Source organism: Acanthaster planci, linkage group LG07 (assembly GCF_054643075.1).
Source record: "Acanthaster planci isolate LZ-2023a linkage group LG07, COTS_SCS, whole genome shotgun sequence".
In the NCBI taxonomy this organism is placed as follows: Eukaryota; Metazoa; Echinodermata; class Asteroidea; order Valvatida; family Acanthasteridae; genus Acanthaster; species Acanthaster planci.
Window position 1 is genome coordinate 16,529,252 of NC_141783.1, and position 27,221 is coordinate 16,556,472.

Here is a 27,221-nt window from a genome sequence, read left to right on the forward strand (position 1 = left end):
GGTTGGGTTTAAATCATGCTCTTCTACAATACCTCGCAATTTATCTGAAAGTATGAAAATACTGACGTACACAACTCACCAATGATTTTATTCATTGGATGATTTTATTGAAGAAAAACAGTGCTGATATCTACCAATAAATAAAGTACAGAAATTACTGTTATCAAAATTAAACAAAACAAAGCAAGACTTTACAGTACATGTGACACATAACATCAAAAGATATTTTACAAAATATTGTTGAACCATTTAAGGGCAAGTAAAACACATTCTGAAGGATCCTATTTCATTTCAGATGGGGACAAAGAACACCATTACATTAAAAAAACAAACCAATACCCCAACAAACAAACAAACAACAAACAAACAAATTGAAAACCCAGAAACACCAAAAAGGGGAAACATTGGCTACTTTTGTTTCTGAATATCATAGCACAAGCCACATGACACAACCAAATCACTCAAAATCTATAATAACAATGATGAACGTTAATTGTGAGTACATTCTTTTCTGACTCTAGACTGTTTTCCGTTACAGATTCCCTCCCCGGTGGGCGGGAGATGCTCAAGCATGTTTCCAATGATAATTTGTTTCACCTTTTATGCAAATGTTGCATGTAACATACAGTGGCTCGGTTAGTTTTTAAAAATTAAAGGGTAATACCCCACGGGGTGTGGCCATGGTTGACGGACCTCAATACAGTAACAGTAGCCACACCCTCCCCCATCAACGTCACCATCATAAAACTAGTACGAACAATTAACCCGTCAAAATGCCATCCCTGCTTTGCACTCCTGCAGAGCAAGTTACATATGCATTTGTGCCAAGGCCATTACCACATTGTGGGAACAATTTCTTTTGTAAGGAGATTTGAGAGAAAGTTTCGAGGAACAAAATTTGTCTCGGAATTCAATCCACAACTATGGAATGAGCATACATGAAAATGAGGTGAGCATGGCCTATGCTACTTGAGTCAGAACAACCGTACTGGTTGACGAACTGATTAAGATGCATACACACTGCAGTAGTGTCTAGATATTACCCAGAAAAAGAAAAAAGTAAGAAAAAATTCTAAATTGTACAATTTTGTAATCATAAATATATCATAACTCCATCAATCTACATAATTACAAATGTTCATTTACATATTAAAGTGATTAATCAATACCTGTAATTATACTCATAATTTCTGACAAAATATATTAAAGAGCAATTACAGGTGCTGGTACATCAATTTACAAGTTCTTCCTTTACATATGCAAATAAATATGTCATTGATTGCAAATGACTAAGTTTTGAGTTTAACAATATCAGAAAATGCAGATTCGTACGATCAACTTATCCAAATGTAAGCAAATAGAGTGGACGACACCAGTATAACTGCTTTGTTACATTTATCCGACCTCATTCATGATATGAATTATCAATTGTGGTCTCTTCTTCAGATGGGCTGGAGCAAAATATAATACCATTGTTTGAAGGGGAAAAAAAAAATAAGATCAGTATCATGCTACAAACTTTAACAGTTTGACTCTCACAGTAAATAGAAATTAGTATTTCCATCAATTTCATTCAGAATAAAAGTACACTTATGATTTGCTCCTCAAATCCAGCAAATAAATTTACGGATTCACCCAAAACAATGCCTAGCAATAGACTAAAACAAAGGAAACGCACTGGGTATTACAATTTGAAGTAATTCAATTCCTTCATACATCACTTTGGTATCAAACTGTGTTAAAATAAATGCATTTGCTACACCTGATTTCAACTTGCCTGCATGACCAGAAAAAATTTCAATTCACCGCAAAAAAAAGTTTTGGTCTTGCATATCAGTTTACTTTAATCTTCGTAAACTGTCCATCTTGTGAATATAAAATACAATTGCAGAAAAATGAGGATGTTCCTTGCAACCCAAAATATGGATATATTGATATATGTTGATTGAGCTCCAAATAAAACACTCATTCACAAGAAATTTGACAGCCCAATCTAGAAATTTTCAACGACCGATATAACAATCTAGGTGTAGGATATGACTAAATCTTTACAAGCGTACAATCAACCACAAAATTTCAGCTAAACAACATGAGCTTACTTAGTAAATGGGCAACAAAATCAAAAGAACTTGGCCATAACAATTTCAGCAGAAAAACAGATTGCTAATACTACGGGTATACTGGAGGACTCAAGAAGTGTACATCTGTATTTATAACTGACACAAAAACTGATCCACACAAAAACTGATCCACACAAAACAGATTCATTGCATTTCTGATGCTGACATGGAAAACCAGCAATACAGGGTGTATCAAACAAGCATACATTTATAAATTGTCTACTAAATAAAAGTTTTATTAGTTTCCAGAAATCTTTAATCAGGTATTGGACCCAAACTTTGCAACCACAGTCTGGAATTCTGTTTTAACCCTTTCACCTCTGTGCGTAAGCCAATTTAAAGTTGAAAACAAGTAAATCGCCCGTGCTCACTCATGCAGAACGGCTGATAATTGATGTGATGGCAAACAAAACAAGAAACCTTGGTCTATCGATACATGATAAAAGATTTCTGGAAACTAATAGAACTTTTATTTTGTAGGCAATTTTCTAAAATGTTTACTTTTTTGAAACATCCTGTATATACAAGTACAGTACGACTCTTCAACGCTAGAATTTGAAGCTGGACTGGGTGGATGGGGGGTCATGCCTTGGGCAGGGGCAAGGTTATCCCCCTAACACCTTGTAAACCTTGCAAGCTTACTAGCAAGCTTTCAGCTTTCTATCCATACCTGCCAACATTGAAAAGAGCCAACAGCAAAACAAGTGGCTGCGCAAGAGGAGCTACTTGTGCATGAACACGCATATGTATGTATTACAACTGCCATTTTGAAATAGCAAGTAACGCACTCTTGTTTTCTGCAATAACACCTGCATTTGCCGGGAGTTTTCAATTTGTTTTTTTTTCTTTTTCAAGAAATTTGGAATATTACAATTTCTTGCAGTCGGAAAACTTACAAATCAGGACAGTCCCAATTAAATTGGAGTGGTTGGCAGGTTTGACTGTCTCAAAGTTAACTGGCATCCAGTTTTGTTTTCACTGGGCAAGATGGGTTTCTTTTCTATGATAACGAATGCTTCCTATAAAAAGAAAAGAATACCAACAGTTACTGCAAAGTAATGCAACAGGATACCAGACCATTTCCACGGCTATCAACCATTCAAATTTCTCCTCAGACTTGCTGACTTGAAATCATCATGAAGGGCCCCACAAAATATTTTTGTGATTGTCTTGCATGCAGGTGTTATTTGGTCTAAAGAAGCAAGGGTCACTTCACAGTTCACTGACCTTTAACCTTTGATACTTGAATGACCTCTGCACTGGAGTGTCCACAATCACAAATCAAACTTTCACACACACAAAAAAAAATTTCAGCAGACCACCTTTCATCCAGCTAGTTTGTCATTCTGACGATTCACTTTGCTTCTCAACCCAATAACTGTTTCTGGGATCTTGAAAAACATGAGCAAACTTGACTCCCTTTGAGCCTGACAAAATTGGAATTGTTTGGTCTGATTTTTTTGCTGTTGTCCATTTTGACATTTCTCATAGCATTTAAGAAAGCACGAGTCAAAACATTCTCTACAACTTACTGAAAAATGATCAACATGTACTAATAGCCTGCCTCAGTGGAAACAGAGGGGAAGGGTCAGATGTTTAGTTAAGCCTGGACTCCCTGTACTTTTCCTTTTTGGGGGGGGGAATGCCGCAAACGACTCTTCAAATTGGTTTGGTCACTAACTCGCTTCGCCCCGCAGCCACGTTTTGCCCTCCGCGACCTCCTTGGTCACCACGAGCAAGAGTTCGCAGCCTTTCCGCCTCAGCTCTGCCTCCAGGAAACTCCTCAGCTTGGAGGAGTCGCCAATCTTGGCGGGCTTGCTCAATTTGGAGTCCAAGTTGTAGTAGGTGCCGTCAATCTGACGGACGGCAATCCAGTGCTTACGGCGGATGGGAACGCTGACGAAGCCCAGCTGCATGGGCGAGGGAATGTTGACAATGAATCCAATCGGAGCTTCCAGTCGCAGCTCTTCCAAACCTCTGTGAATTCCGAGTGAGTAGAAAAGCAACTGTTACACACAAACACATGACACCTTTTACATCATACTTTCAGGATTCCGCAACATTCAAATATAGCATATATATAGCATATATATATAAACAGGTTATTCTTCAATAATTTCCAGCCCCAAATGCTGGGTTTTTATAATGCAAAATTGGACTTTACAAATGCCAACCCTCGGCAGTCTTTTGCACAAGATTTGTGGCACTATTTCAAACACTGTCACAGAGCAATACCTGCTACAATGCCCAACCAGGATCCACGCCCACTTGAGGGCTCTCTACACACTCAATCTCCATGGACAAGATGGAGCCTCTGGGTGAGTAGAAACACACTTGGACTCACTCAAGTGTGGGAATGATCACAGCCAACATCTTCTACCACATACAGAAAATGCTACATCATATTTACATGTCCCCCATGTAGCCAGCACAGAAAGCCCTACATGTATACATGTCATCCAGCATATTGAGGTCATGGCTAATTCCAGAAATTAGGGTCCATTTTTTGTGTGTCCCTGTCACATCTGACATGATTTTGTAAGTTCAAAACACATTTTCTAATTTTCAAGAGTGATAAATTAATGCAAACTACCTGCCCAACAAATAGCAATAGGTTGAAATCAATTCCAGTGATATTTCCATGTCAAATAACGAAAGTCAGATGTAACAGGGACACAAAAATGTCACACTTTTGGACCTCTACAGGTAATTTCTGGAATTAATCTTATCTGATGCTATGCATGCTCCTAGATACACAAGAAATCAGTTGTATGGTTGCCTTTCACTGGCCAAAACGGCTGGGAACTAGGGTTACACCGGGGCAAGCATTTGCTAGGAATCGATAGGACTGGTGGCAGGGCAAAAGTGAATTTGGAGCCAAGGGAATGGAAATTGCTACCTTCGTTTATCCCACCACACAGCCTCGCAGTCCTTGTGCTGTAAGGCGGCCATGATGACGTTGACGTCATAGTTACCCAATCCCAGCATGCTCTTGTGCGGATTCAAGACCGTACCGGGGGAGAGACTGAAAGACAATGCAAATAATGGAAAGGAGGAAACCACTTGAATTTTAGCCGGTGTCAGATAAAGCAGTGGAGACTTCTTGGTGGTTTCCTGTGGAAAGAATTTCATCATATGGGAGATGTTCTATACGATAACTTTCTCATAAATGCCACACTGATAAGGTTGTTGCTTCAGGATTCAAATCCCACAAACATAAAATTCTGATTGAGACAGGAAGTACTTACAAAGGTTCCGGTCACCCTGCACATGGCACACTGGAACATTCTCTTTTAATACAATGAAAGCATTTTAATAGATCGATTGCAACCGCTAAAACATGGGATCTACAGAGAGTATTAAACATCAACAAACATAGCGTCCTCCCACAGCAAATAGTTTCATAAGAATCATTTATCAAAAAGAAAGCTGGCAGTCGATACAATATAAAGATTACTGATGTGCTGGGTACTTTATCAAAAACCGGCTTCAGTTTTGGTAAACAACACTTACAATGCACTTTGCTATGGGGTTTGTTGATGTTTGATACCTACTATAGACCATGTGACTTGGCAGGTGCAATTGGTCTATTAACAGGATAGTTTGGACACTTCTTATATCTGGGTTTAAACTTTGGTAGTAACTTGAATCAGGAACATAATTAGTAAATTGATGTTTGTCAATGATCCAGTTTAAATGTTCCCTTTTTACTGGTAATCAGCAGTTTGGTTATAAATATATTATCCATTTTGTCGGTAATTTGCTACTTATTCCTGCTGTTCCACAACTGAACGTATTTTGTCTCACATTCAAACATTTTGAAAAATGTCTCACATTTCAACATTCTAACAAGTGTCTCACATTTCAACATTCTGACAAGTGTCTCACATTGAAACATTTTGACAAGCGTCTCACATTCAAACATTTTGACAAGTGTCTCACATTCAAACATTTTGACAAGCGTCTCACACTCAAACATTTTGACGAGTGTCTCACATTCAAACATTCTGACAAGTATCTCACACTCAAACATTCTGACAAGCGTCTCACATTCAAACATGTTGCTTCAACAAGACTGCAGAGATCCAACAGTACTTTCCTTAGCAACAATATCTCAAAGAGATGAGACACAGATTTGTCAGCGTTGTTGTTTGAGGATGATTAAATATCTTTCTTACTTCTGACACAACTCATCCAGGACTTGTTTGCTGAAGGCCTGGCTGTCTTGGAACACATTATTGAGAGCGTGTAAGGCGCACAGCTCCCACTTTTGTCGTTCATGGTACACAGACATGGTGACGGGGCGGGATCTCAGCAGCCCTGCCGCCAATTGACATGGGAGGGGACTGCGTCAACCTTCGGATGTCCAATTGTCTCTGACGTGTCCTGGAGAAAAACCTTAAAGGGGGAGATTCATGTAGTCAAAGCGTTGTGGCACACTTTTACTGGTCTAGCTGGACTCATACCGGTAGATGTGCAGTGGAATACACCACCTTGCTTAGGCCATTTTCAGTTGGTTGGCAACAGAGCCTGTCATTTCCAAGAAATTTGACGGAGGAAAACTGTGGCCCGAAACAACCATTTAGGTTCGCTCCTGTTCCTCCACACTTTATTGGTACTTGTGAAAGGTTATGCTCTATAACCCCAATCTTTCACATGTAAAATGGTTGGAGCCATTTCCATACGAGTGACTCTGAGTAACGTGCAACCACTGCGCAACCTGTCAGAAATACTGATAAACCATGGAGGAATAAGAAGATGGTAGTATGTTCATTTCAGGCTCAAATGTTCTTTTCCCACAATTTCTTGGAATTCACATATTTCTTGAAAACGGTAGATCCTAGTGCAGATCCACATTGACGGATTGCTCCCGAATCCTTAAGTCCTGAATATGTCTGTGAACTAGACCTGTCCGGGCCTTTCATTCACAGTGCAATGATCGTGCACTTCACGGTTGTAAATTGCCACTTGGAATGATAGCCCTAGAATTATTAGCCTTTTAGAAGCATGGCGGGCACAATAGGAGGATGCTCTCTTGTTTGGGTAAAAGCTTTTGCGTTTTCCCCAAATTTACCCACTTCAATAGTGCCCTCCTATTGTGACTGCCATACCTCTAAAGGGCTGATGGGGCTCGTTACTTTACCCCTCAAAGCCCTGTAGCTGTAGGGGTAATGAAATGGCAGCTTCAGTCCTGCAAACACAAGTGCACTGTAACCATTCATATGGTCCCTTCTGAAAAAACCATGTATGTGTAATAATGTCTCATTTTTTCCCAAAGTGCTGTTTGAAATTCTGATCTACTAAGTCAATAAAAATTCGTTCACAACCTGAGTAAGACTCAGAGACATGTAGGACAGTTACCCTAACTATGGGGTTTCTTAGGTCCCCCTCGGTGAACCCCATGGGGGTAGAGAAGGGTGTGTTTTGAAGCAACAGAATTTTTTTTCCTCACAACCAAAGACAGGCCTAGTGTTTACTTCTCCACAATCACTGTTCTGTGTATGTACACTTGCAAAGAAGATACTGATTTTTTGGTCCTCCAGCCCCAGACTAGGGCCAATCAAATGGACGACCTTCATATCCTTGGCCCTATGCCCAAACTCAACAAAAAGTGGGGCTTTTGCGAAAAGGTTCGAATGAGCCCCATATTTCGCACGTAGGTTAAGACACTCAAGCAACAAACGGAGACCAAAATTTCACACACAGACACTGTCGAGCAATTGCAGTTCAGGCCATTTAATGAACTGCTTGATTGATACCTTAGAATGATGGGGTTCGTCATGCACAGTGCATTCCCACAAAGTTTGCTCAGGCAATGGGGGTGACGAGCCACCAAAGCTCTGGTATGACTAACCCCACGATAAAGGGGAATGATGCAGTATTAGAGGCATGGGGCTTGAACTAACCTTAGAGTAATTGCTGCTTACCCCGCCACTCAAAACCTACCCTTCAGAATTGTTGGCTAAAAGGCTGAATTGAGTACCCCAAGAACTGTGGGATTTGTCGTTCGCCAATGGTAGACAACAAAGCCCACAGTCCTGGGGGTAGGCATCGAGAACATGTACTCTGTAGGTGTGAAATGGCAGGGGTATCTTACAAGGCTATGCACATGACAGAGTCAGGTGCTTTTGAGACAAAGGAGTTCACAATGAATGAGAGTTGTTGGGGAAATATATTCCAAGTCGGCTAAGCAAATACAGAGTCGGCATACATATGAGAATGAAGGAATACACAATGAATACGAGTTTTTAAGGTCATGCTATTTAGTATCAACAAGCGTCAATGAGCGTCAACAAAGTGTCAACAAATTATTCGAGCATATTTATGCAAAGTTTTACATTTATAATATTAATTAGGCTTCTACATATCATATTCAATGTGTCACATTTATCTGAAATGATACTTAAGTGTAGAAATTAGAGTAACAAAGTCGGGCCTGCTTGTACAACCCGCTTGACCATCATCTTGGTTTTGTACGGACGGCAGAGTAAAGAAAGATGGCGGCCTCCATACATCGGGAAAAATGTTTCTTTTTCTCTGAGAATCTTGAAGAAAATTCAGTGTTTCTCTTACACAGTAGCAGGTCTTAGAGTCTCTAAAATATGATAAAACCACTTTTTAAATCTTCAGAGGGTATCTTCAAGTTGTTGACACTTTGTTGATGCTACTTGTGTGTGTGGACGCTTGTTGAAAATAACAGCATAACTGGACTGGTCTGAAAAATACTCTGTTTTCTATGTGAATAACTCAATATTTTTAAAGAGTTCAATATACAAACAACACTCGATGCCCTGTGCACAAACCTATGAGACTTGTCTGAAAAACCTAGACCGTACATGCTCTAAGTGTCTTCAAAGTAAATGCTTCAGAAATTAATAGCTAAATTTCACTTAGGCTATTTTAACACTTTCTGACAGCTGGTAGGCTTAAAACATTTTAAAAGTTGTCCGTACATTGAACATGTTTCCAATATTTTCCCTGCTAAACTTGACTTTTTAGGGTACATGTAGGCCTAGAGCGCCTAGGCCTGGGGGGGCCTAACTCCAGGGAAAAATTAGAATCACAGACGTAGACAAAGTAGCATCCATCATGTCCGTATACTATAGCAGTGTGTATGGAATTCTCTCCCCCAACCTTTTTCTAGTATGGGCATACAGCCAAGGAACTGAAGTAGTCCAGTAGACTGGACCTAGCATGCCTAGTGTGGGGCTACCGTCCCCTCATGATAAACGCGTGTGATGGTATAGTCATCACGTCCCTATAGTCGCCACTAGAGCAAAGAACGATTGTATGTCTTCATCAGTTGTTCTTTAACCCTAACCCTACATAATACTACAGATTACTACTTGTAGTAAAATGTCGTAATCAGTGCTGCCGCTTGTAAGAGGACATGACCTTATTGTTCTGTGAAGCCATAAAATAAAATAGATAAGACAATGTACCATACAGTGCTCTGACACTATGAGTGCATGGCTTTATTGTTCTCTCTAGGAGTAACAATGGAAGTAACCTAGCCAGAAGTAGTAACCTGTAGCGCTAGGTCCTTCAGGCTCAGGCTATTACTTAGTATTTTGAAGTACTGAGTACTGTAAGCCAAACAATATGCTTGGTGAATAGGGTTAAGGGTCAAAGACTTTATGATAAATAGTCTGCCAACTGAATCACCAATTACAGCAGGTTATTCTGACCACAGGCTTTGCATAGTGTTTTCCCGCCTCAACCAATCAACCAATCATGCATATGCAAATGAGCTGTTTTGACAGTTCAAGCAATGGCGTGAAGCAGCGCACCGCATGTCATTCAAAGTTTGATCCCTCCTACGTCCTGAAACAGTTGCGTTGCAATTTCTTTTTCAGGTTTACTCCACTATGATACCCCTCCAGCAAAATGGGGGGGGGGAATATATTGATTTTTCAGGACATCAGGTATATTTGCTGTAATGGCAAACTGACACATATGCTTCCCTAGAGTCCCCACCTAAGCATGGCTGACTTAAATTTATCATCAGAAAGACATCTTCAAGTCAACAAGGAAAAATAAACCAAGACCAAGTCGAAATGGAAGCAGACTTATCAAAGTATCTTTTATAACCTGAAAACAAAACAATACATGATTGTTAAGATTTAGGCCAAAATTCAGATTTGGGTGGCGACTAGGCTTATGCCCTCATGCACGTTAGTGCAACCAGCACACGAGGGTGTCTGGAAAATGGGTACAGCAAACATTGACAAACAGAAATAGTCACTGCTTGACGTTATTTTTAAAAATGTGGTCTCTCTATTAGGATGTCAGACAACTCAACCGTTTGCAAACTCGACTTCAGACAACTCGACCACAGAGATAATTCAGCCATTGAGACAACGCAACCTTTGCCAAGGCATCCATTTGGACAACTCAACTTTGACAGAGAGACAACTCGACCAGTGAGATCTCTTTACACAATACAGTTGTTTTACCAGTTCAAGATCGCAAAAATTATTCAGTCAGATTCAGTCACCGTCCACCTTGTGTGATAGAGATACCACCAAATCAGATTCAAATTTTTAACTTTTAATTCAGATGTACAGGATAAACGAAAGTGATGACACTCTTTTCATTCTGGATTGGTTTCTGGAAAGTAACCATTGTAAAAAGCTCATTTTCTAATGAAAACTTTCTAAATTTTGAAAAACTTGGTTCATAAGTAAGAATTCCAAAGTAAGAATTCCAATGACTTAAAAAAAAATTGGATCTTGTGTAAATTTCAAATCAACTCTTTTAGCTGCACAGCACGAGCCATCAACGATACTACCTCGTGCCGCTCAGTTGACAAATCCATTACGTCACGTACATTTCTGCAACATCCGTACAGGGAGATGAGTTTGTAAAGTACACTATATTGCATGCATGCATTAATGTGTGATCCAAAACTAGGAAACAAAGTGTGTTCAGTTTTCGGTCAGTTTTAATAAAATGCAACCTTGAAAGTCATTTTGATTAAACAGACATTAGATGCAAGAGTTTATATGACTGTTAAGTATGAAAAAAAATATTGGGGATCACTCATAGTGAGTGACATATATCGCCCTATAACTATTTGTCATTTTTTTCCCACTACCGTTCCAAAATGTCAAAGTGCGTATCAAAATTCTGGCCACAATTTCTTTTGAGGAAATTTTCTGAGAGCAAGTTTTGTTCAACAAGAAGTTTACATTCAACTTTTTAACCAGAACCTGTCTGAGAACGTAGAACTGAGGGACAACACCAAGGAGGTAGGTTTCTATTTTCAAAGGATCCGGAATTAGGAAAATGACTGTAGTACCATGGAACTATAAACCATATATTTGTACGTGCAGCACGGGTGCAAGATCGACTGATTGCGCAAAGATTGACTTACTACAGCCACCATTTTTATAAATACCTCAGAAATTAGGCTTGTCTATCTGCTACAACTAGTACTACATGAAATTCCATCCCATCATTCAGGCATACATGTATAGTATTTTGCATCGTGGCCTAAGCAGACGACTGAGCTGAGCGGACAGTGCCTTAATTTGTCTTTCCCTTTGAATGGTCGAGTTGTCTCAACGGTCGAGTTGTCCAAAGTCATGAAAGTCGAGTTGGCAAACGGTCGAGTTGCCCGGACCCCCTGTATTACATCAAGCAGCAAACAGAAAACCTACCAGTGGATCACGCGTTCGATACCTCAAACTCTAATGGGAGAAGACCTGCCACTTCTTTCACTTACACTTGTACACGATACTTTTCTTTTTCTGTCATGTCCGTCTAATATGTCTAGAAAGTACTCATTGCAGTTTACATCAACTGAATAATGGTAGCCATCTTTAAATTAATAGAAAGTGCAGAAAGAGGGCGCTGTTTTTTGTCTTGACTCTTACCCCGGTGTGCCCAGAACGAAAGACTGAGAACGGCACTAATTTTTTCTGAAGCTTCCATTTGATCAGTTTATTCATGAGATGACCCAATGATCAAAAGTGCCGTTTGTGCACAAGATTTATCGCCTTGGATGAAGTGAGACAAAAAGAGCTGGTCGACAAACGAAAAAAATCCCGACTGATGATCGTCGTTATTTTGCTTCAAATGTTTTGTTGGTGAAAGTCGCCCTGACATACTGTTCTTGCCGGATCGAAACGTTTTTCCGAGGGAGCGTCGGCCAAAAATGTATAGCTCAGTAAAATGATACATTTCCTACTTGCACGCTGGCTGACACGCGTGAGGCCACGAACTTCATGAACGTGAAAAAAACATTATCGTCTTAAACTGAGATGAAACTTCACATTATGTACCTACAAAGAGTGACTTTGCAAACATGCCAACTTTCCAAATAATAATAATAAATCAAGTGGGAGTCCGGGACAGCTAAGTTCTTTAGGGGACTGCCTGGGACAGCTAAGTTCTTTAGGGGACTGCCTCCCTCCGGTTGTGACATGACCCCAAAAAGCCCTGCTCTTTTGGGGTTAATATACCATGGCCCGCAAAGACCATTCTTACCATTGTGAAGGGTGGCCTCGATTTTCTCATTTTACTAAAAGAATAGGGATAGTTTCTAAACAGTGTGCGTGTGCTTCAAGAAATGTACGGATAATTCCTCTCGGATCTAATGACTCTCCATCCAAGCAATTAAGAAAATGATCATCGATCAATCGGGCAAAAATGATACAGTGATCAATCAGTCACTCGTGAAGGACACATGACAAGGCACAGCGTAGTACATTACATGAGTAGCCCGATCGTGCTCTCTTCCCCGCTATCATGACCTATCATAATACTCAACTGCCCCAAAAGCACGTTCGGAGGGACACCGTGACTCCGTGAGTCGTCCTCGGTCCCGGCGATTTCAATGTTCAAGGGCACTGACTCGTCCAAAACTGAATCAATGTTTCGGTTCTAATAAAAAGAGTTGCCGCTTCTCATGCAAGCCTTGCTAATTTAGGTCTTGGTACCTTCAGATGCACTCAGAACTTAGGATCTCCCCAGGACAGATTAGCGGGAGCGAGAACCAACGGGGTGACCTCCCACTCCCTCAAAAGAGCCTCCCGGGGAAATAAAAGAAAGGCGTTTTTTTATGCATTGCTTATTCCGTCATTTAAAAAAATCCCCAAATGCAGTCCACCTCTGAGAAATGCCAAATTGCCTGAAAAATTTTTCAGATTTTCTTGGCCCCGCGAAACAAATTCCCCGCCCTGAACATTTGATTTGGATCCGTCTTTGCTTGTTAAGAGTAAATCACGGTGGTCTGCCGCTGACGTCACCAAAAATGTTGGGAAGAGGGATATCTCTTTGCTTACATACGTAACCCCCTTCTGTTTTCAGAAAAAAAGAATGGTACTTGGCGTTTTATCGTCGTCGGTCTTTGTGTTGTGTGAAGAGCCGCGTTATAGCGCCATCAATGGTGTAACCGGAAATCTTCCATGTAGCACCAAAAATGAGCCAGTTTTTTTTTCAAAAAAGCAAGGTCATTCGAGAAAACAGCACGCACGAGTCTGCGTAGGGCCGCGCTGATAAGGCAGGCCTTGCAGACGCGTCCGAATGACCTCTTACGCGTTCCTTTTGGGCCTGTGCTGTTGAAATACCGCTTTTACTCATTTTTAGAGCGTCTACTTTGGCGGGGCGGAGGTGCGCCGTGCTTAGGGGTGAATAATTCACTACCAGCGAAATACAATCCACCAATCAGATGGCAAAGATTTATTCAGACGTTAAAAGCTTGCTTTTGACCTGCATTGTTTTATTTTCGTTTGCCTCTGTGGCAACGGTAAATCAATTTGGTTGAATCAAATATTATGCCAGCCTTCAGTTCTTTTACATTTATTCAGGAAAAAGGGGAAGTGTTCTTGGCCGGGTGATAATGATGTCCCCACTCAGCAACATCATAATCAAAATCACATGTGACATACCTCGACGTCCCCAGCGATCTAGGCCCGAATAACCGCACGCGACCTCCGCGCCGGTCCGTCTATATACGGAAGCCACTGGTCGTCGGTGCTTTTTGGTGATTTTTCATGGACGGCTGTGTTACTTCTGCCAGAAAGTAACAGACCTCCGGCCACGACCCTGGTAAAATCAGTTGCAGTCTTAAACGGCTGTATCCGTGCTAAGTCTCAAGAAACTGAGAAACGCCACGGGGAGAGCTCCTCTCTGTCACCTTTTGTAGAGGGCGCTGGGAAGGGCAGCTATTCCAGGATGTATGACGTTATTTTTGTCGAGCACAAACTGGATACTGGACAGTATGAATGTTGACCAGTGCAGTGGTAAGAATACTTTTATAAGGTGACGGATAAAAATTTCCATTCCAAGATTCATTATTTGTTTCATACAATACATGCAGAAATCGTCTTCTGGTAGCAGAACAAGTGGTTCCCGCTCGTGTATCCCCCTTGGGCAGGAGAACCCACATCGGTTGAAAACAGCCACGTTGGTCGGGATAGTTCAATATGTTGGTAGCGATGCGACCGGGACGCGTGCAATTCCTATTTGTCTGTGAACCAGCAAAGCCAGTTCCGACCAAAGGAGCCTCCGTTGATGAGAAAATAGCGACCTCTCTTGGTCCAGCTCGAGGCCCATTAACGTCCATCATTTTGCGGAATAGATTCGCGGCCAAAGCGTCACTTATCGTGCAAAGTGAGACTGGTTTCCGTCCCTACATTATTTTTCTCTTTCTTACAGGGAATGAGACACATGTAATGGGGGCGGAAACCAGTCAACTGAAATAAAGTTCTGCTCAACGGGTACCGTTGAATAGAACGAATAATTCAACGACATGCATGTGATCAACGATCCACCTATCAGAAGATGGGGATTTATGCACAGGTTTGCATAAAATTCACCAAACAACGTGCATTTCTGCGGTCACGTGACACGTACGTAATAAGTGTGCATGCACTGACTAGGACAGCGAAGCTGTAATCCGCAATGTCTCGCGTGTAAACCGAGACATTTTTCCTTCAAAAATTGTGTGGAATTCATATTTCCTCCCTTTAGCGCCCTGCATTAAAGGCGGTGGGGACGATCAAAGTTCAACGCAAATGCACCGAACTTGTCCTTATTTGGCACCGACTGGCCCTTGGGAATGACGTAGAAAACACAAGCAGATCACTGTACGGGGGCCTCTTTCGATTTGAGAGGTATCCATTTTTTTGTGTTTTGTTTCGGGTTTGCTAAGTTTCCATTGACTACTGTGGCTACTGACGCTCAAGATAATATTTTTGGTGTCGAACGCACGTAGTCAACTCCATGCTCAAGAGAGGATTTGTGATAAAAGGTTAAATGAAGTTAAGCTTGTAGAACACCTTTGAGCAGTGTTGTGAAGACCTCGAGATGAGGGTTGACAGCAGCATGTTGTAATAATGCCCTGCCACCCACGCGCACTGCACCAGCCCTTCAAACAACCCAGACACAAAAACAGGTACTTTGCCAGCCCTTGGAAAATATTTGCTCTATTCTATTTTTTTGGGGGGGGGCAGACCCTTTCCAGAGCGAACGTTTGTTCCACGACAGCAAATTTGATCACTCATCAGATTTTAAGCAGTTTTCCCACTCCCAGCCGAGATGGGGATTGCGCCCCGTGGTGCTATTGTGTCATGACCGATAACGAGCTGTGTGGAACAACAACAGCCGATTGCACCATTTCAATAGGAATCACATATTCCTTTGCAGTTTCTGAACTTTGAGCCTCGACGATGATTGTTGGAGTTGCAGATGCCACATTAGTTCCAACTGTACGATTACACTGAAATAGTAGCCTGTGCTCTGTGTGCCGTCGGAGTGAGAGTCAATCGGGCCGGAACTGTTACTATACGCGTCGTGCATTCTCGACGAGCAGTCACGAAGCGTTCGACTCATCGGTATACCCGACTTTTCGCGCACGGAGTTTGCCAGCGACATAAACCGGTTTTAATTGAAAAAACGACTGACGGTCGTAGGCGCCAGGCCAGTTTGCTGTTGGACAAACTAACCAGAGATTGCTAGAGAGAGGAAAAATTGTTGTATATCTGTCTTCCGTCATAAAAGCAGCAATGACAGCACAAACCAGGTAAGCTTTACCTGGCTCATGTCTTACCTTAATTAAGTATTATTTTTCTGAATTTAAATCCGGTTTTAAAATTCTGTAAACGTGAGTGTGCTATACCGAAAATAATAACATAGATTTTGTTCTGTTTTAGGATGAATAGAAGGAACCATGCTGAATACTGGGCTCCATATGCTTTAATATTGTGCTCCGTCATAATTGTCTGCAATCGGTACCTTACTAACAATCGATTCTTAGGGAATGCAGTTTGCAAATGTAAGCACCACTAATCGAAAATGGCAAACATTTGAACTGCTGACGCTTGGTAAATGATAATGAACCTAAGCTGTTGATTCTGGTTGATGATACAAACGTTTGCTGGCCTTTTTTGTTCAAGAAATGACAATAGTAGGTTGTGGTGTGAAAAATCGTGACTAATAACATATAATAGTATACAGTACGTGTGATATTCTTCTGAACATTCCATCTGTGATGGCAACCACTGTAACTACAAGCTGGAGGCATGGGCGTGGTCGGGCTGTTTTCCGAGGGGAGGTGCTAAAACCATTAGCAATGGCAATCCAGGGGTTTGGAGACCCCCAACGTAAAAAAGGAAGAAATATAAAAGCAGTTCAGCGATACAGATGACAACGCTCATTTCTCTTTTCTCCTCGTCATTTCCGTTTCCCGTGACGGACATGACAAAAAAACAGAAATAGATATTTACAACGGTGCACGAGAGGCAAGACCATTAACTTGAACAGTGCTCACGGAGTCCCCGCCAAGCGAACTTTCATCGTATGTGTCAGCCAAAAGAAAACAGTCGTTCAAATGCTAATGGTTTACTGAGAAAAAAAAAATAAAGTCATAATACTTACCGTAATTGTTTTACTGATTTTAAAGCTGTCGAAAGGCAGGGAATAGTTGGAGGTTCGGGCAGCAGGGTGTGTTGAGGGCTTGTGTCGTGGTCATGACATCAAAATAAGGCCATTATATTAACTGTGTCATTTACAGAAACCGTCAACCTTTCGCCGGTACAATTTAAGCCTTACAAATGCATTCGTTGTGATTTCGGTATCTCTCGAGATCGTGATGAACCCTGGGTCTCGGTGATTTAATTTCTAGCGTCGATAATTTCTCGCGATTCTTCAAGGCCACGGCCATACCTTGGCGCAAAGGGAAAGTCCGGATCAATTTCACTCAACTTCCTGAAAATCGGATCGCGTGCTCAGTTACACGGTTTGTTTGAGAGTTACTACATTAAATGAGTGTAGACCCCAAGAGCTCTATATACTTTGCGCGCACTTTGAACTATTATGTTTGCCAAAGCCATTTCTACGGGTGTATTCATTGTCGCCGTCCAAAAGCCAAACCCTGCCGGCGGGTTTTAATCTATTGACAAGTTTTGTCGGGATCATTCTAGGGAAGTATGTAAGTCGGCTTGTGTACAGTGTAAAAAAAATCACAAGACTTGGAAAAAACCATGGAACGATATGTGGGGTTATTATTACATGCTTTGCCGTGGGACGAAATTTTCATGATTGCGACTAAAGATTTGTTTGTACACAGTAATGGTGTATTTCATGGCCTCTTACATAAGTGACAAGCATTTTTGTTGACAAGCTGTTCAATCCCATGCACTGCACTATTACTTTCACTACCCGAAGAGAATCAAGTAAATATTTGATGTTGGGTTGTCAAAATCTCGTCAAGATTAAAGTGTATGTAGCCAAAATGAAACAAATAAATAATGCGAGATGTTGTCGACGCTGAGTTATCAGTCTCTGTCGCTTTGCTGTTCACCTTCAAGTTGAATTTAGGTCACGAAATCTTTATGATGCAGGTTAAAAGATATAATCACAAAATTTACGCACAGCAAGTTTTGAAAAAAAAGGGTGTATTTCAAGAGACATGTATAACGTATCCAATGAGGCGCAGAATTTATTTGAGGCAAATACATATTTTGCTGTTCCATTTCCCTTTGGGTTTGGAAAATGGGTTTGATGGGTTTTATTCTTAGTTTGTATGACATTGGCACGCATAGATAAGGCTATAATGGTAATTGTTTCATTTATAGAAACCGTCAACCTCTCGGCATGCAGGATAATGTTGGCCTTTCGCATGCATTTGTTCTGATTGCGTCTACTGGGAAGATACTCCTCGTTGGAACGCAAGGCTTGGTGTACCTTTGCTGTCACAGCATCTGCCCCGTCATCCATCACTTCATCGAGGCACAATGCATTCCACAATGCTCTATTGTTGCTGATAAACTTTTGTTTGCCAAGTTCGAGTACGGCTGCAGAATTCCTGAGCCTTTTGAACTCACGCCCCATTTTTCATCACTGCACTTCGGGCCTGCTCCCCCGATCGATAAAAATTAAAATGGTCGTCGACAAATGTCATGGTGATATAGCTCGCTCCAGATGTGTTCGCTTGATCATAGCAAAACTGGAAAACACAAATAAATCATTGGCAGCAACAATGACAAGCAACCAACATCAACAGCATTATCAACAGCAACTGCAACTGCAGCAGAAACAGGAAGGAAGGCAAACAAAACAAGCAACATTAAAAAAAGAGAAAGCAAAAAGATAAAACATTCTAAAGCGGCAGATTCAGTAAACTGATTTCACCTTTGCTTCTTCCCTAAATTTATGATACCTGTTTAGCTATTTGACGTGAAGGTTTGCTAAAGCCCATCTATAAAATCTACCTTCAGAAACATGATTTTGAGATCAAAATGTATGTTTAATGAACCGTCTTCGCGAGCTAGATCGTCTTGCCAGAATTAAACGTCCGGGTGGATTATGCCTTAAACTGTATAATAAATACCAGCTTGGAAACCTGATAGGCCTATATTGTTGGGACTTTTACGTATTACTCCAACTCGGTTCCACGGTTTAAGACCCCCAAACTTTGTCTACCCCCCCCAGGACGGAGCAATAACAAAAGTTAAAAGGTGACGTCACGTGCAAAGGTCTGGTCCCCCCTCCCCAACTAGTGACTCTAAAATCGCGCCTGGTATTACCGATGGACTATATGTATACTGTGCATATACATACATGTACCTTGAGCTTTAGAAGACTTGTTACTTGGGCGTAAACAGGCGTGTATTGCAGTCGGAAGGATGGACCAATTCACCCACCATGATTCGGATATTTTGGCGAGGAAAATCCCTACAGTACAAACTTCATAACAAAGTTCCTCTGGGCGTTGCAAGTTTTTCTCACGCGAAAACTATATAGTCACTGTTATTTCCCCCAGACAGACAAAAAGTTCGCTGAGTGCACTGCACTGTGTTGGCACATGGTCGATTTACCGATCTGAAAAGAAAGGCTCGTGGAAGGAACAGATACGGAAAGCCCCCCTCCAAATCTACTGCTCATCGAGACGGTTTTTAACGGGCCAGGTCTTCCCACGATCTGCCCCGGCTCCTGATGCCAAGGTTACGGGACTAGCGGATCCTTTGTGAGGCTTGCTTTCACCTGATGAATCCGTTTTGTGAACGCCATAAAAATGAATGATGAACGCCATAATCGAGTGGGCATGTTTTCACAGAAAGGAGCCCCTCATGGGATTACTTAAGCTTTAAGTGGAAAGCAGAAAATTATTACGTTGTGCGCCAACTATACACGGTGGAAAAAAAGTGGTTAGCCTATAGCTCAGACGTGTTACAAGGCGATGCAGTCACGGCGCGTGTGTGTTCCTGAGCAATGCTGTGCTTACCTCATCCTGAAATTAGTGAATTGTATATTTGAACTCAGTGAGCTCAAAAATTGAAAAAAAAAGGAAAAGTGATGAAAAAGTTCCTTATTTGTTGCTTCGTCACTGTTGATGTACAGCCTGTATTCCTAGCTAATTTGACGACCAATTTGCTGTTATAGACAAGGATCTAGACCTGGTACCCTTAATGCCACGTTCTTAAGTCTGCTATTTAGCACGTTGAACATCAAAAGATGCGACTTCAAATGGTGTAGCAGGGTTGCAGTCTGCCATGGTTGTAAGCCTGGAGGTGGAACGGGTCTAAATTGTGCTGAAATTGCGACCACATTGAGCCAATAATGTCACTCGAAATGGTCGACTTATTGGCAAATTCGAAATCTCTGTCCATCTTCCTTTCAGCACATTCAAATATCTTTTGTGTTTGGTAATTCGGTTTCTTTTAATTAATGATTAACATTTGTTCGTTGCTTGGGAAAAATAATAGGAAACGAGTTACAGAAAACTGTCGACATGACCCAACGTGACGAGCCATTTTTCATAACAAGTCGGTATTTTAATCATTACCTATTTTCATGTTCACGCGTACGCATCAAAATAAGCTAACACCACCCCGCCTTCGCAAGTTTCCGAAGCAATAAGTTCCCAGGTGAAGCTAATCGACTGTACAGTGAACAATCGGCATTTTTTCAGAGGAATGTGGTGTTTTCTGTTCAAAACCACAAACTAAAATCTTGGCACATCCACACTGTAAATCCATGAGATCAAAACAAGATATAAATCAAAGATGTTTGCTACATGTCACCGAGGTGTCGATAATCAACCAGATACTTCAGCGTTAGTCTCGAGCAATTTAAGCGGCGAAACGGTAGAGCGTCACGATTACAGATGGTTTTCAACAAGGGTCCCAGCAGAACTCGTGTCAAAGGGCGGTGTTTTGCTGTCGACGGTTAAGTGGCCTCTTATATTTCTTGCTTTTGTGGCAAAATCGTACCCGCGATCTTTGTGAAGCGGAACTCCGAACTCAGTGTCCCCAAGCTCTGCCCATGGAATCTTGGCTCATGATTTTTATTTTAGGAAGACAATCAGCAAACACACCTGATATGATTCGGTGGCCAGTTTGTTTTTGTCTAGCATTGCACTTGTGAGCACACTGCGTGCAGAGCAGTTCTGAGCAAGTGCTCCGTGTAATTACGCACGTATACTCCCTGCCTGTCAATCATGCTATATCTGTATCCATGACAGGTTGTATTTTGTACCAGTGAATACCATTTTTAGAGTATACCTCAGGTTCAGTTTGTTCACACACCGTGAAGGTCGCACCACTTGCCCTGTACTTTGTTGTCGATAAGAGAATCGTACAATGCTTGCGTGCGCCATGTCCCTCCTTGGGATATGTCATCACGTAGTACCTCGGTCTGGCATTTTGGCAATTAATTGATCAGCCGAAAGAACACCTGTTAAAGACAAAGCACTAAAAACCACTTGTTGCTCAACTTCCAGCCCAATTTAAGTCATCGTAAAAATGATCCACAATACCTCTACACTATGGGCCAGAATATTTCACCCAAATCTGAATTTTGCCTTAACAAACCACTGCTAGTTAATTAAAAGCCGAATTAGGGGTACACCACTTTTCACAAACTTTTCAAATATTTACAGAAATGTCGAAATTACTTTTGGGGGAATTCTAAAGTGAAACAGACTCGAAACCAAAACGTGGATTTTTATATTTTTGAATCCACAGTTGCGTGTATATTATCCCTTTGTAGTCTTCAATCAAAGGAAATGTATGGTATGTTGGCTATACTCCCTTTCTCTCCGTAAAGCACGCCTTCCTAATGCCGTGCGATAATTCTTTTGAAGATTAAGTGTGCTTCGGACAAAACGCGCATGCATGTTTCTAAACGCGCGGTCAAAACTACCACAGGCGTTTGCATGTGGGCAATTGAGTAATTTCAGCCCGGCAGTTAGTCAGGTATTTGCCAACGACCTTAACTCAACCCTGGCATTGCTCCTGATTTTTTTCAATCGAGCTTTTTCCGCCACACCCTATAAAGACCATAAAACGTGAGAATGCCAGCAAATTTTACTTAAACGGTCACATTCCTCGTAAATTATTCAGCGCCACAATTTGAAGGAATCCCAGCTGACCTCTTTTGTCAGAATGAATTTTCAGCCGAATAATTCACGTTTTACATGCCTTAAATTGTGTCTATGAAAACAAAGTGATCAAATTACAGACACTGGAGTGCAGATTCAAGTATACATACGCAAGAAAAAGTAATCCCACTTTCGGGAAATCAAACAGATACGATTCAAGTAAAATAGAGATATGAAAATCCCCCTGTCCTTGCGGCGTTGATACTTTAAATCTGACTTTCCATTTACTTTTCACTTTTCCTGCTTTCAGTCAAAAGCAGCCAGAGGAGAGTTTCTTCAAGCAACTGTGGGCCAGTTTCACAAGTATTCTCCCGTTCACAAGTAAGCCGCTTTCTTGTTTTCTGATCGTATATGCTTCATACAGAATGGTCAGACACCCACTGAACTCTATCTTTATGTTGAACCTTGTGGTCACTGCTCCCGACTTTGTAATGCATTAAAATTGACGAGTGAAAAGCAAACAAACTGTCTTAGATCAAAGGCTGCCTCTTAATTTAGTGTCTTTAGATCGAGGTCTTCGCCCAGTAGAAACAGCGGGCACATACGAAGTCGTGGCTCGGGGTGTCTTGGCTGCGGCCGTCACCCAGTGGTTCCCCTGTAAGGGCGCCTATGTGTTTACCATCGTATCTGCCTATTTCAAATCTCTCACGCACAGGCCCCATTGCAAGCCGACTCCCTAGGATCAACTGCCATTTATTTCGTAAATTCATTATATTTCCCCCACCTGTACTTTTAGGTATACGATTTGTATGAAATTTCACGTACATTAAAGTACAGGTATACGTTGTCACAATAAGTTACAAAGACTCTGTCTCTCAGCGAACCAGGGAAAATAATGTTTGTCTACTTCTCATGGGGACGGAGCCGTGCCGGTTCCTGAGATCCCGCCCTAAGGGTTAATCATGTCCGTCAACTTTCATCATTTTGGAGGGGATTTTTGTTTGGTCGGGCCCGGTCATGGTCATGAAGAAGCTGGGAGCTCAAGATGTACTTTACGGACCCAGTCATAGTTACACCTTGACGACAAGGAGGGCATTTTTTTGCCTCTAATAATGCGACCGTGGTGTGAATTGGAATCATTTTGCCGCAGAGGCTCTTGTCGTAAATAGAGGAACCAGTCACTAAGAGAATCTGATTTTTATGTAATTATTTTATTTTCATTTTACTATCGTGCAAAATGCAACGCCCCCTTAATGTGACAAGGCCAGGCGATATGGATAAATCCGTAATGTACACCTGGTGAGGTAGCATTGAACAATCACATCACAAGTCAAAACGGAATCGTGATTCCCATGGTGCTTGCGGTTTGAATTGCCAGGTACAGCTCCTCTGTATGAAAATAAAACTCCATGACAATCTGCACTGGCAAGATAATCCTGCCTATGCGTCTTGCTGGATACGAACCATACATATGTGTCGCTGTCAACAAAAGAGGCATTGTCAGAAGTCCAGAATATAGGGAAAAGGACTGCAAGATTAACGCGTCCCGGCAGCTGTCAGCTGCGAAACAAGGAGTCAGTATCAACTGCTTTCCACCTTGCCATGGACTTCGACTCCAAGTTCATTCATTCTGGTTGCTGAGTCACCTTTTCTTGTGTATGTCTTGTGCCGTCAAGTATCTAAGCTATAAACGTCAATGTGTTTAAGCAGTTAACCCAAAACAAAGAGAGTCATTCGGCTTGGATTAGTCGATGACGGCATGCCGTCCTCTCGGTAGAAAAATGCAGCGTCGAGCTTGCCGCAGCAGGGGATCAAAACTCCTTCGCTATTTCCTTCAAACTCGTAACTTCTCGCTTCCCCCTCCATAACCCAGCGTCTGCATGTTTATGATATGATGTGACCCTTGAGTCGCCTCAGTACACAGAGGCTCTGGCAAACTCCCCTTTCTCCAGGACCCTAGTTCAGCAGGTTTGGTGGGCATGGTGTGTGTATTGATGCCGTGCAGCGTACACCCTCATACCACGTCGGCTGGAATCTGACCCACCGAATAGCAAAGGAATTTTCCTTATTACCGCGCTGACTTGTTCAGTCCAAACTTCCGACGAGGCCCGGGAGGGAATTATCCGAGGACAAGCTCGGAGCAGAAAGAGCTCGGGGGCTGAAGTGACCGTAATTTGCTTGGAGTGGTAGCCGGAAAGACGGACGTGAAGGAACGGCCATGGGGCGTTGTACGCCTTGCTTTCCTACACGGGGTAAACAGATCGCACCAGGTAAATATCCCCACATTCTTTCTGTAGTCATGAAATGACAGGTGTGAACTTCGGAATGCGGAGATGCGGCTGTATGCGAAATCTCCGAAGAGAAAAAAGTGCCGAACCTGTTACAAATAAAATCTTGTGGGTTTCAATTGCGCCGTAAAGATGCATTACTGTAACAGCATCGTGACCAACCGGTGTAAACAGTTTCGACATACTGTGCGTGTCATCAAAGTACAATGTACTCGTTCATCGACTCATTCAACAAGGGGAATGTAATCCTGTCTGAAATTTTACTAAGTGTGAGAACACTGTGGCATTATGTCCGTCCCACGTTAAAAGTCTGCGCTAATCCACTAGGACAGGTGTATAGCTTGCAAATTGAGCCCGCGAAAAGTTTCTCCGATGTCGCAAAGCGCATGCGTGATATACGGAGGAAGATCAAACAGGTAACTCAGAGGGCGTATGGGTATATTTCAAGTGTGAACTTAGCGTGATAGCATTTTCGTCTTGATTTCACAGTTACGGAGCAAGGATAGGATTTGAAGCCTACTCTATCTAGTAGACGAGAAACAAGGTTCCTTCTATAGGCTACAATTACACGGTCTAATTCAGAAGCAATTGACAGTGTTGGGTGGAACCCAATCTGGTCTACTGACCTGAACGACCGGTTGGGGATCACATGTTCGAGATGTCGACATGTCGGACCTTAGTTTAAAACAATATTGAAGGAGAGGTTCCCAGTCATGCCAACAAAGTCATAATACTCTTGCATGACAGTGGCTCAATGCACATCAGTTTCTGATGGATTGATATGCAGCGCTCAAATGTTTGGAAGGGTGAAATCTTGGGCAAAACAAAACGTTTGGAATTTGTAACTTTATGTCCTTTCTGAGAGACGAGGCAATATTTTGGGGCTTTTTACACGTTTATGGAAGGAAGAGAAAGGAAATTGAAGAAAAAAATTGCTTTCAAAAATATGTTGGCTCCTTTTAGATCTGTCCATGCGCTAAAACGAATCATCCATTCGGGTATGACTGATCGGCGAATAAAATCGCAGCCACTGTTATCCAAGCTTTGTCGGATGACTCGTATTGTGTTTGTATTCAAATGCATACTGGCATATTCGAGCAAGGACTATAGCTAACTATAGCCTTGACTAACATCGCCCGAATGATGAATGGTTTGGACCATCTAGTCAACCATTTGGAGGCCACATGGCATTGTTTCTGCTTCACTGGTTATCGATAACCAATCTGTGTAGGGAGGGAGCCATTCATATGAAAATAACTTTACTGGATGTCACAGACTGCTGGAGCTGCAAAAGTTGCAGCCAACAGCAAAATATGAGAGACGATGGGATTTTACAAACAACTGCTGTTCGACTGTGGCTGCACTGTGAGTGCAATTGACCAGTGGTCAAGCGTAAGTCGCACCAAGCTTGTCCATTGGGTACTTCTGCATGCGTTCGAGTACATTTTCTTTTTGTACCAAAAATGTACTCGAGTACAAGTGCAAGTACGAATACAGAAAAAGTTTTTGTCAAAAGTTTGAACACAAACACTAGGTTCAATTTAAAATAGTAAAGATAGAAGAGATTTCTGAAGTGCTTGAAAGTAAAGCAACATTTGATTTTACTGCACATTATAGACTGGTCGAAATGTTAAGATTGGCATCCATTTTTCAAGTCTAATTTGTGCTCAGGACAGATGTGATGAATACTGTCTTAGTGTCGAACGGCATTTGTTGCACGCTTTTACACTTTCCTTCTTATCCTGGCAACAACAGGGAAGGGGAAGTCGAGGTGTGCTTGAATGTAAATGTAAGGATCTTGTCTCATGAAAGACTCCATATTTGAGTTATTTCTGTTTCTTACCTTAATACAGTGTTGCAGCGCTTACGTCATCGGTACCCGTCACCATGTAGTTAACATAGTTCCTTGGGAAAGAGTGATCACATGTACGTATTCAAATTGGATTGAAAATACCTAACATGTCTGTGGAAAGTCTGCGATCCAAGAAGTAACGTTAGTCAAGTTCTTCGCGTCATGACACGTTATTATGTGGCGAGTGTACCCATGCATCCATGAATGAATGAATGCCTCACCAATTAGTTAAATTATGATCAAACAAATAAAATACAGAAAACGTGCACGGTGTGATTGTCGGTTTACAATCATTGCCGTCGAGTGCACATGTCAGTGAGTACGAGTAAGTCTTCCACGAGAGTCCGAGTACACAGACGTTTATCTTGCGATTGCGAGTACCAGATAAATACTCGAAGAAGAGTATAGGCCTACAAGGACCGCACGAGTGCTACAGTACTCTCAATATATATTGCAGGGTGCGAATAGGTCAATTAGTATTGAAGAATTCAGACACATCCCACGTCGCATATTTCAACATGAAAAGGTCACAAAGTATACACCAATATCCATATAGCTTGTGTCATAAATTCAAATCCAGGCGACGCGTGGTACGTGTGCTAAGCTGGAATTGCAAATTAAACAAAAAAAGTCTAGAACTGCGCGATACAAGGCAGTGGTGTATCCAGCATACTTGTGAGTCCCAAGAGATAATATTTTGTCCTAAAGACTATCCCAATTTTTTTCATCTGAAAAATAAGCCGTAGAAGAAATGGTACAAGGGGTGCAAATGGTACACCGTTGGCGCTTTCAGTTCCTAAAAAGAGCAGTATACTCATGGGAACTCTGCCGGATACGCCGCTGATATCGAGTAGACTGATATACCAACAAACCAACACTCACTTGGAGCAAAAAAAAAAAAAAGAAAAAAAGATGATTACAACGCGATTTCAGTTGGTCACCTGTCTTTGGTCAGAATGTAACAGCAAGGGCAATGACGTCAAGGTTTCATCATCTTTCAACAGAGCAAGACAGCTGAATAGCAGAATCTTAAGCACTATACGATCGGTCTGCACTCTTTATTGGAGAAACAGTGGAGACAAGAAAAATCTGGTTCGAATTTTGCCCTGGTACCCTTTCCTTGGCATGCCATT

General features: G+C 41.7%; 1 protein-coding gene across 3 annotated transcripts; it reads right to left on the reverse strand.

The window, feature by feature from the left end:
- Positions 1-67: 67 nt before the first annotated feature.
- Positions 68-26,255, reverse strand: josd2 (Josephin domain containing 2). Of its 3 annotated transcripts, none has more exons than XM_022236692.2 (4): positions 26,080-26,255; positions 6,299-6,518; positions 5,020-5,145; positions 68-4,097 (listed from the first exon to the last, which is right to left on the reverse strand). In XM_022236692.2, exons 2-4 carry the CDS (start codon positions 6,412-6,414, stop codon positions 3,797-3,799), a joined length of 543 nt encoding a protein of 180 aa, XP_022092384.1. In that variant the 5' UTR covers positions 6,415-6,518; positions 26,080-26,255; the 3' UTR covers positions 68-3,796. The 3 variants fall into 3 exon arrangements, with proteins under 3 accessions (XP_022092384.1, XP_086995057.1, XP_022092383.1); XM_087138931.1 differs by lacking the exon at positions 26,080-26,255 and adding an exon at positions 17,004-17,346; XM_022236691.2 differs by lacking the exon at positions 26,080-26,255 and adding an exon at positions 11,783-11,967.
- Between the last annotated feature and the right edge of the window lie 966 nt (positions 26,256-27,221).